Genomic DNA, 11,804 nt, shown 5'->3' on the forward strand with positions numbered 1-11,804 from the left:
ACTACTACACTAGACACAGGAGGAACATGCATGAATCAGTAATCACACTTACAAACAGTACTGACAAGAAAATAAAATACGACAGAAAAAAGTGTTTCTGATTTTAAATGACAGAAAGTTATGTCATTTTAAGAGAGATTCAGACATAGAAAATTTAAATTTTAAATTAAAAAAAATCACTCACTTTCTCTCTTTCATGATTTCTGTTTTTTTATGTGTTATCTCTCTCTTAAAATGATATAACTTATGTCATCTAAAATAACAAACACCAAACCTTTAAAAAAATAATCATAATAAGTTTTTTTTTTATAAAAAGTATGTATATTTTACAAGAGGCAATTTTATTCAGAATTAATCCAAAATTAAAATTTTAATTTTTTTTCAAAAAATAATATTAAAGAGATCAAATAGTTACTCTCAACCTCATATAAGGAAGTTTATTTATCTTCTTACGACGTCAACGTCTATATAAAAAAAAATTGTTGGTTTTGAGGTGTTTTTAAAGGAAAGAAAGAAAGAAAGTATCATTTTCCAATAAAAATGTCAGTTAGCAGAAACACAATACGACCTCCTGCTCTGCATAGCTGACAACTATGAAGTCATGCACATAACTTAAACTGAGTTTTGAAATTTAAGACCCTCTGTCCTTTCTCTCTCTCTCTCTCACTCTGTGTTGCCACCACTACACTCCAGACCTCACACTATACACACCACATTACACCTCCATAGTGTTCCATACTAACTAGTAATTGCAATAACATTAAAACCGCTCTCTCTCTCTCTCTCAGTTCTTTTTCTAGACTCTGCAAATTTCTAGGGGGCCAAAAAACCCATTTTTATCATCTTTTGCATTGAGAAAAAACCTTTCACCCTCACTGCAATCTGCATCTTCACCACTCTTCTTTCTTCATCGTCACTAACCCAGAAAAATCCACCAAAACCCAGAAAAGCTCAAAACTTGAAGAGCATACACATGGCTCATGATACACAGAGCAAAAAGCCTTGACACAGAACGACTCTCAGCTTGATATCAGCAAGCCCCAAATGCACTCAGAGTCTCCTTAACCATCAAATGAGTTTGAGTTGCTTCATCTCTTGTTGGGGGGTGAATGGGTTGCATGGTGTCTCAGCTAGCTGCGAAATTCGCCTTCTTTCCACCGTCTCCACCCACTTACCAGCTCAAGAAGCGGGATGACGGCAAGTTCACGGTGGTGTCGACGGCGTCTCCGTCGGCGCCGATTCCTCACGCCGAGGACAGCTCCTTGGATGTTCTGCTGGTTGATACAAAGCATGGAAACAAGATTGTGGCTTTTTATCTGAGGAACCCTTATGCACGCCTCACTCTTCTTTACTCTCATGGCAATGCTGCTGACCTGGGTCAGCTCTATGATCTCTTTGTGCAACTCAAGGTCAATCTTAGAGTTAATCTCATGGGGTTAGTGGTTTTCTGTTACTTCTTCAAAATAATCATAAAATTAAAAATTAAAAATTAATCTTCGGTTTTTTTTTTCTTTTTCTTTTCTTTCCTTCTTCTTCTGTTGTTTTTGTCTTTGTGTGTTCACGTTTTGCTTCATTGAATCTCACGAGGTTCAAAGACCTCACGTTACCACTGACCCTTGTTTTGTATTATCTTGGCGTTTTTACTCCCTCTCTCCTCTTTTCTCTATATAATGTGTTTTTTTTATTGGGTCATAGTGGGTTTTGTCTAGCATAGATCTGGAATTAAGTGTATCACTGCTTTGGTTTACATTTTTTGATGACTTATCCTCGTGTGTTTTTTGAGATCTGGTGGGTGGTGAGTGAGTGTATCAGAAATGCTAATTTCCATGCCTTTTACTAAATCTTTTCAATCAAAGTTGAAAGTAAATGAAGATGAGTTTTTCAACACCTGAGCCCCCAAACAAACAAACAAACAAACAAAACATAAGAAAAAGTAAAAGTACAAAGGAAAAAAAATAAAAATAGCTTGCATTTATTTTATGGTTCCTTCTTGGTAGTCCGTAACAATTTTTCCCTGACCTCTCTTTGTCCTCCGTTTAACTGTCTTTCTCCTCTGTAAAAATTGCTCGAGTTTTTACCTCTACATGGATGGGGACGTACCATAGTGTTTTCTTGGTATTTTGTGCTGCTGGAGCCCGGGGCTGCTCTGTGAAAGTTTTTTTTTTTTTTGGCCCCCTCCTTCCAACATTGCTTTCCTTCTGTTTCAAAATTAAAATTAATAAAAAATAATTGGCGTTTTTCGTACTTTGCACTTTTAAAATGCTGTCATAGTTATCTATATATAAATATTCAGGCATGATTATTTATTGGGAGTTGATATTCACCTTATTTTTTAAAGACTCTTTAACATTTGTAGTACACAGTCGAGTCATATTTGCTTCAGAAGTTTCATTGGAATGTATGATTGATTACTGGGTCTTGAACTTTACTTAAAAGAGTGAGTACATATGTTGGCCCTTATATGGTTGAGTTTACATCAATTTAGTTTACCAATTGAATTTTCCACTCTATGAATTTGACTCAATTCAGCCCATAAAGGGACTTGATTGAATTGAATTTGGAGATTTATGTCATTAATTAATGTAAATGTTTTTTGAAGGATTAAATTGATTTTACTTCAATCTATTGGGGCCTCAACATTTCTGGACTAAAGTTCAATGTTGATATTTTTCTGCGAAATTTTATTTGCAGATATGACTACTCTGGATATGGGGCCTCTACTGGCAAGGTAGGCTATTCTTTGACAACTATTACATTAGTTAGTTCTGTTATATTGACGGACCGCACACATGCACACAAAGAGAGAAGCACAATTCTGTTTTGTTGCAAGGGTAGCTTCTGAACATGGTAGGATACCATATATCACTTTCTATTCTTTGCTCTGCGATGCAGCAGAAGGATTGTGATTTCATTTTTTGTTGTTGCTTTCATTTAATTGTTTGGTTTCTTCATTTTGTCTGGAAGTGATTTTTCTAGACGGAAGGAGGGTATTTGATTGTGTGTCTGAAGTATAAAACAATAGGATGCATGATAGATTGATAGTGGTGTCCTCTGCTTCTCAGGAATAAATCCATCCACACTGTACCTTGGAGGGGAAACGAGATTCCAAGGACACTGGCTATTTATAGTTAGCCAATTGAGAAGCATTTTTACTAGTTATTTTTCTGATGATAATAATGGTGAAATATTGATAATGGTGTCTGTGCTCATATATTAGCACTAGTAGGCTGGAAATTAAGATAGATTTTATGGTACCTTAAAATATATAATATCCTTGGAAAAGAAGTGTGTGTAACCACATGGATTAGTGCAATACAATGACCATGGTGCTAAATTTCTGACCAGTGTGATGTCATTTTGCATTTTCTTTACTTTTGTGTATTAACATGGAAATGGAAGATGCAAAGACTGCTTGACTTTCTTGTTCCGTTTGTAATGAGGCGTGTCTAATTAGAAATAAATGGTAGTTTTCTTTATCAGAAATTCTGTGAATGCCATGCTATTGATATATAATAACAATATTTTCAAATTATACAGCCTAGTGAATCCAGCACATATGCTGACATAGAGGCAATATATGAATGCCTTGAAACTGAATATGGAGTTTGCCAGGAAGACATAATCTTGTATGGGCAATCAGTTGGAAGTGGACCAACACTGCACTTGGCAGCTAAGTTGCCAAGGTTGAGAGGCGTGGTTCTACACAGTGGCATTCTTTCTGGTCTTCGAGTGCTCTGTCATGTGAAGTTCACATTTTGCTGTGACATTTATCAGGTAATGTATATATATGAAGACTATTGGTTAAAAAGGAAAGTCTATAGCTTACACTTGAGTACAAGGTCAGAATACTAAATAAAATGAAGGTAATCTGACATCAATGTATTTATAATAACTGAAGCATGACACAAATGTTCTGATTTGTTGAAATTTGGCAACAAAATACGGGAAGTGACAATGGTGACTATATACTTTTGTAAATGTATAATGGCTTATTTTTACCAAAATATTATATCAACTAAAACATTAATGGTAAACTGTTTAATCTACTCAAATCTAACCTCTTCATGGATTTTTTAACAAAATTGAAGAAGACTCAATATTTAAGATCTCTTTCAGTGGTTTAACTGATACTTTATTGATGACTCATTAAAAAGACCTTCAATTTAATTTTGCACCATTAGCTTACAAAATGCCTGTTTGTAAAATTATATTTTTGGTTCAAACAAAAACAAAAATCTTTTTGTCTTGTTTTTTGAGTGATGGAAAACAAATTTAATAACAAGAGTGATTCTCTGTTTAATATGCCATTTTATTTACTTAAATTATTATAGTTTGTTTTCTGTATCAAATGATCTAATTGTAATTTTTTATTCTAAACCATGCAGAACATCAACAAAATAAAGAAGGTCAAGTGCCCTGTACTAGTAATACATGTAAGTTTATGATGCACTGTAATCATACTGCTTTGCCTCTTTACTTATGTTTCTGTTGACATTTAAGCAAGTAATAGACAAAGTGCATAATGATTCTCTAGTTTTGGAGCTTCTCATCATACAAGGATAAAGCACACTACCCATCTTCCTGTTGGAACTCCATGGTCATAAATAACTGGAGTAGCTAATGCAGTATTCCAATATATCTTAGGAAAAGAAAAGAGAAAAGTGGGAGTGGGGACGGGGTAATCCCTTCACTAATGATATTTAATTCTAATTAAGATGGTTACGACTGAAGTAAACTTGTACTTTGACTGCTGTGTATTATTAAAAGATGATCGTTTGAAACAGTTATGTCCCAAACATGAACAAGTAACAACTACATCATTTCAGGGAGATTAGCTTAACCCGGGTTCAGGATTTATTGACTTTTGCTATTGTTCTCCTGACCTTGAATGTTTTGTTGAAAAATTGTGTCATGTTTAATCATAAGCTATCATTTGCTTCTACAATCAAACAGTTTTGATGGTAATTTTTCCAACTTGGATCCGGATTACATTTACCTGGCTTTATTTACTGTAATTAGCTTGAACTTTAATTATGCTGCTACTATGGAAAATAAGCATTTTGAAAACAGATGGAGAATGCCTGGGTAGGGTAGTCATTTTTATTGACTAGTTAAACGGAAGCTTCATTGATTTGTAAATATTTGGTTGATATACTTTCCTGGAGCTCTCTGTCGCCTTTTTTTATGTCTGTTAATTAACTTTGCAAAACTAAATATTCAGCTTCAATTGCATATCAGGATTACATGATAGACCCTTGTTTCCTAAATTTTCCCATCCATCTCGTAAATTCTCATTGAACATCAACATACATGCTAAAATCACTTTTTCACTATATTCAATGAGCATATTCATCTGTCATCTGTTAATTGTTTTTTTTTCCGTCCACAGAAAAAAAGATTTTTATTTATTAACCAAACATATGGTTAAATATTCTAGATTCTCCTCAAATGAACTCTGAACACCCCCTTCTCCCCCAACACACACACATATAGATTTAATGCTTAAACCTTCATCTTGCATTAGAAATTTCCTGGGATCATAATATTGTGATGGATCTGCTAAATTGTTTTGCAGGGTACTGAAGACGATGTTGTCAATTGGTTACATGGAAATGGACTGTGGAAAATGGCAAGGGAGTCATATGACCCTTTATGGATTAAAGGGGGTGGTCACTGCAACTTGGAGCTTTACCCTGATTACATACGCCATCTTTGCAAATTTATCCAAGAAATGGAGAGTATGACAACTGAAAAGCGCCTAAAAAAGATTCGGCAAACTGTGAACCTGCGATCAAAGTCAAGCACTGGTTCCACCTGCAGATGCTGTAAAATGATGTGTTGTAGATTCAAGTGTCCTGAATGCTCTAATTGCAGCTGCATAAATTGTTCCTGGTCTCTCAAATGTCCTGAATGCTGCTGGAAACCTAGCTGCATAAAGTGTTGCAACTTGCCCAAGTTCCCAAATTGTTTTGGATCAAGCTGCTGCATAAAGTGTGGCAACTTGCCCAAGTTCCCAAATTGTTTTGGATCAAGCTGCTGCACAAAATGCTCAAGGCCTAGCTGTTGTCCAAAATGTTCATTGCCTAGCTGTTACCCCAAGTGTGCAAGACCAACTTGCTGCATGAAGTGTTTCTGTTGGGAATGTTGTGTGGGAAAACACAGTGGCAAAGATGGAAAACAGAATGGGTAAATGGTCATAACATGCTTGTATAGATGGGCCAGTCATGCTAACACACCCTTGAATATTGTGCAGTGGTGTACAAACAGGAGGAAGTAGTGGGTGACAATTGTAGGAAAGTGATATGAGCTTGTGTCCTCTATTTTTTTTTTTTTTTTTTGGGTTTATCTTAAGTTTCTTAAGCTCTATTGGAATTTTTTACTCATAAACATTGGTGTTTAAATTAACTTTCCTGGCATTTGATGAATGACATCATTTTGTCTTCCCATTTTGTAGCCTTATAAAGTTTTTGCAGTGCTTCTGTCACCATATTAGTCTTTTCAGTCATCTCCCCTTACCATTTTTAGCTTTTGTTTTTTTGTGTGAATACCTAATGTTTTCAAAAGTCTATTGCTCAGAAAATTCCAGAATAGATGTTCTTATCGATTACCTTTTTGTAAGTTAAGTATTCTTACTCTTTGATTTTGTGTCTTGCCCTTTGTATCTTTCTCTTTGGAAGATAGTTCTTTTAATTGTTTATATTATTATTTAGGGGCAGATTATATTTACAAATTTTTTTGTTTACAAACTCTTACAAATTACACTATGTAAGACCGGTCCTACGTTAATCACACAGTGTACGGCTGGTCCTACATTAGTGTAATTGCAAAAAAAGTTTGTAAACGGATCGTGTCCCTATTATTTAATATACATTCTTTTTACGCAAGAGACTGATTAAAAGGCTAGTTAGAAGGATGTGAAAGGGAGACTTTTTGATTATTGAAGAATGATAATATAGCAGAAAACTTCTGTATTTTTCTGAAAGCCTATTTTCCATATAATTTTGCATCATTTGGTATTAGAGCTCAGGTTGCTTAAAGATGGCTGAGCAGGAAAATCGCGGAGATCGTGGTCGTGGACGAAGAGGTCGTGGCGGCAGACACGGTCAACCTACCGATGGTGATTATTATACTGATGTGAGAGATGCTGAAATTGAGGAAAAGGACAGACAAATCCAAGAACTCGAACAACCTCTTGCAGAGGCACAGTTGCACGAGTCAGAAGAAGAATGAGAATCTGAAAGATCATCTCATGAGGAGGAAAGGAGATTATGGAACCGGAACCAGGAGCGATGAGGACGAAGTCAACCTGGAAATCAATCCTTTTTTGCTAATATTGAGGTGAATATTGAGATCCCGGAATTCGAAGGCACCACTCATCCAGATGAGTTTATCGACGGGTCACACACCGTCGAAAAGGTCTTTGACATCATAGACTTGACAGAAGACCTGAAGGTCCCAATCTATGATGAATATGATGAAGAGCAAGATGATGAGAATCCTGTTATGGATGCTCCAATTTATGACAACTTCCCTATCTATGATAAGTATGATTGGGAGCAAGACGACGAGAATCCAGAGGTGAAAGAAATCTCTTGTAGTGATTTCGATGGGAAGTCAGTTATTAGAAATTCTAATATCTCTGACAAAGATGAAGTTCTACCCAAAGATATCATGCAGAATGATCCTTCATCCAAGAAGTCTTTAGTTTGCAAGCAGTATTATGAATTTGGGGACAACGAGCATAACAACCTTATGCTCCATGGAGATAAAGATTTAGCTTTTGGTAAAAGTTTAATTGGAGATCGTCAAGGGCAATGAGACTTGCTGGTACATCAGACAAAGTTTTCCTATGACGGATCACAGATGCAATCATTGATCCAAACTACAAATGAATATACCAAGCATGTCAAAGAATTGCATTTCCAAGTCCTAATCTTAATTAGGAAATTTGGTGATATTGTACCAGAAGAGTTGTCGCCTGGATTACCACCTGAAGACGTTGCAGATTCGAGGGCGAATCTTTTCCTAGTGGGAGAGGATGATGCACTTAAGTCACCATAAATTGTTATAATTGCAGACGTTTCAGTTTTAAAGCTTTTTATGAATTTTAATAATTGCAGACGTTTCAGTTTGCATGACTTTATGTTTTGTTTATGGTTATTTCCATTTTGTATCAGTTTTTAAGACCATTGATGGTCTTTTGTTGTCGGTTACTTTTTGTATTGCCTGATTAAAAGGCTTGTTAGAAGGATGTGAAAGGGAGACTTTTTGATTATTGAAGAATGATAATATAGCAGAAAATTTCTGCATTTTCCTGAAAGCCTATTTTCCATATAATTTTGCATCAGAAACAAAAATCAAAAACAAAGAAACATATTGCCGAAAAATACCATTAATCTGTGAGTTTATAGTAGGAAAGACACAAGAAAACATACATAAAAAAAAGGAAGAAAGAAAAAGCGGAGGTGAGAAGAAATAAAAATAAAATAATAGACCGGAAAGAGAAAGAACCCAAAAATAACCAAGAAATAAGGAGCCCATAAATAACCAAGAACACTACCCACATGCGACGCTCACAAGCAAGATGTCCCCCAAACAGTGATGAGACAACCGACGGGGGCTGGAGACAGCGACACAAAGAGTCAGATCATGAAAGAAAATAGCATATATGGAAAAGAAAAATAAAAAATAAAAAATAAAAGAAATTGAGAAACTGCAAAAAAAGAAGAAAACATAGAGATGGGCATAGAGAGACCAGAGAACTCAAATGGAATAGGCAGGGAAAAAAAATAAAAAATAGAAATAGAGGGGAGAAAAAGAATTTATGGCAGCGAAAATCTCTCATAGAGGGTGATATCTCTTTATTACCATATTATAATTATGGAAAACAAAAATAAGGGAAGGCAGATTAAGATTTCTCTCGTTGGGCTCTAGATACTATATAAAGAACCACTTCAACCCAAAATCCCAAAATCTTAAAGTGTTAGGTGATAATCTTTTTAATGATTTATATTATTCTATAACACCTTTATTAAATCATTGCACCAGATGGTAAACCTTCGTCCTCACCAAACAAGAAAAGGAGGAGGAGAACAACAGGGGACTTGGATTATAATTAGGAGTGCTAAACAAACCAGGGGCCTTTGGCTCGGCTCGTGAAGGCTTGAGCTTACATGTATAAAATTGGTTGTTGGCACCAGGCTTGAACTTGTATAAAAGTTCGTTTAATAAAAAGGCCTCATGCTCCAATTCAAAAGCTCGGCCTTAGAGCCTTTCAGGCTGGCCTTGTATATTATTTTATATTTTTATTTTATATTTTTTATACTACTTGTAATAGTCATCTCTTTCTCCTCACTCTATTTCACCCTATTTTATTGGTTAGACAGACTTTTTGAATGATTTTGTTCTATATTATGCTGTTTGGATATACATTGAATTTATGAATATTTATGAAATTACTAGTGTTGTTGATTGTATATTCTATTTGACTAAATTTTTGTTTTCTTATTTTTTTTAAACAGGCTAAACCAGGCTTTTATTTTTTGTAAATAATCCAAGTCACATGCCGATAATTATATTTATAACAAGTAACAGGCTGACATATTTAAACACATGCTTAGCCTTTTAAGACCAAAGCTCGGCTCGGCTCTGCCCGTTTACAACCCTAATTATAATGATCACAAGTTTATTTATTTATTTTTTACATATATAAATTCAAATATATATTTTTTATATTCTTGCACTTGTATATTAATTCTTTAAAAAAATTAAAATATTATTTTTTGATTGAAACTGAAAAAGTCAAAAAATTATATAAATAAAGTAATTGACTTGTGTGTGCATATTATTTTTCTTTAAAAACATCAAACATAGTCCGTCAGCACTCTTATTGAATATACCTACATGTGCAAGTGGGCTCATTCATCTAAAAGACCACTTCCAGTTTTTGCTCGGTCCATTAGCCTATTGTATCTATTTCAAAGTAGAATGTGAAAACGACTAAAATAAATTATTTTAAATAATCATGGTTTTTGTAAATTAGAGTAACTAAATTATAAGTTGTTTAAAATTAGGCTTTTTCCCTGTATGGATTAAATCTTCTAGTTTAACCCATCAACTACGGGAGTAAGGTTTGGTAGCCCATTCGACTGAACAAATCAGCCTCGTTTGTTTAATGTGAAACCATTTTGACAATCCAAGTTCAAATGATAGATGCAGCAGGTTTTTGAATGAATCAGAAAGAGAAAAGTTCTAGTCCTTATAATCAAAGAGTTGCCATAATATAAAGTATAAACCTTTGTCCTACACTCAAGTGACATTTTATATTAACTTTATACCACAATTATCATGTGTGTCATTTAACCTCCAACTAGCTGATTGAATAGAATCTGCATGATATTTTCGTTGTACCAAAAGGAAATAAGCATCCGAGGAAATGTTTGAATTTTGTTTTTAAAAATAGTTTTTTGATTTTAAAAAAATAAAAAATAAAAAAACCAGTTTGATAAAAATAATTCTAAAAAGTATAATTATTTTTTAATTTTTAGAATCAAATTTAGAGAACATATTTGAGTTATTTTTGTTTTGTATTTTAATTTTTAATTTTTTAAAAAAAATATAGAAAATACTTATTTCATTAACTATTCGAGAAAATAGTTTTAAGAATAAAAACAACATAACACAGTCTAACAAGACTCCAAGTGATTGTGCCAGGTCCCATCTTTCCGGCATCTAACTGAAAAAAATATTATATATTCTGAAATATTGGTCTATAATAATATGACATCTGATATAGAAGTTGAATTAATTGTTGTCACATTAAAAACAAAAACAAAAACAAATCAAATACAATACTCGTAAGGCGTGTGAAAATTTGGCCTCTTAACACTTCTCCAAGACTCTTCCAGTCTTCCTCTCTCTTTCATGCCTTTTTTTCATGCCTTTAATTTGTTTCCGTGCCTCTTCTCTCAGATTTTTCATGCCTTTTTTTTCATTTCCTTTTGTGTTCAGAATTCAGATTGATAGAAATGTGTCCGATGCACGAACAAAACTCAAGGGCATGCCTCGGAATTAGAATTGACATCTAAATTGGGCCGGATGTTGATGGGCCAAGCCCTTGGAAAGTAAAATAACTCCAGGGAAATATATAATAAGAATTCCGTTAACAACTGTTTTGGAATAAACTAATTCACAAATTATACCCAATTGTATTCAAGGTTTTATCCAAACAAAAAGTTTAAGTAAAGGGGAAAAATGTTTCTGCAGATAAGTTATCTACATTTATTTTCAAAACGACGCCGTTTTGGTATTGAAATCTTAAAAGATCATAAATATAAAGACTATTATAACCCTGAAATAAATTAAAATTACAAAAACATCATGATTTCCGCTCCAAAACGACGTCGTATTGGCTTATTGCAGATAACTTATCTGCAGTAACTGCAAAAAAACGAACCCTAAGTAAAATTAATCAATTTATATTTTCTTTATTATGAAGGCTCTTTTCACAGTTGTAAGTTGTAACTACAATAGTTACGTAAGTAATATTTAATATGACTTTTTTTGCTAACTTATGTGACCTGGATCAACGTTGCCTACACGCCACGAATTCACACCACGGTTTAAGCAAATTGAATGATATGGAGGCTGGAGCAATATAAGCAGAAATAAAGGAAGAGAATGCTTATTTTGTTTTATATTTCGTTACGGTTAACGATGGATGATACCGAAACGCAAGCTATTCATTCCATCGAGTTGGTGATAGAAGCCTAATTGCCTTCTTCTGCTAAAAAGCAAAACATACA

General features: G+C 34.1%; 1 protein-coding gene across 1 annotated transcript; it reads left to right on the forward strand.

Moving 5' to 3' along the window:
- The first annotated feature begins 831 nt into the window (after positions 1-831).
- Positions 832-6,335, forward strand: LOC133289183 (uncharacterized). Its single transcript, XM_061487059.1, has 5 exons — positions 832-1,435; positions 2,692-2,728; positions 3,538-3,774; positions 4,386-4,433; positions 5,576-6,335. The coding sequence occupies exons 1-5, from the start codon at positions 1,110-1,112 to the stop codon at positions 6,188-6,190; spliced, it is 1,263 nt and encodes a 420-aa protein (XP_061343043.1). The 5' UTR covers positions 832-1,109; the 3' UTR covers positions 6,191-6,335.
- Positions 6,336-11,804: the final 5,469 nt, after the last annotated feature.

Source organism: Gastrolobium bilobum, unplaced genomic scaffold (assembly GCF_033153095.1).
Source record: "Gastrolobium bilobum isolate Gb01-03AN ecotype WA unplaced genomic scaffold, APGP_CSIRO_Gbil_v1 utg10696, whole genome shotgun sequence".
In the NCBI taxonomy this organism is placed as follows: domain Eukaryota; kingdom Viridiplantae; phylum Streptophyta; class Magnoliopsida; order Fabales; family Fabaceae; genus Gastrolobium; species Gastrolobium bilobum.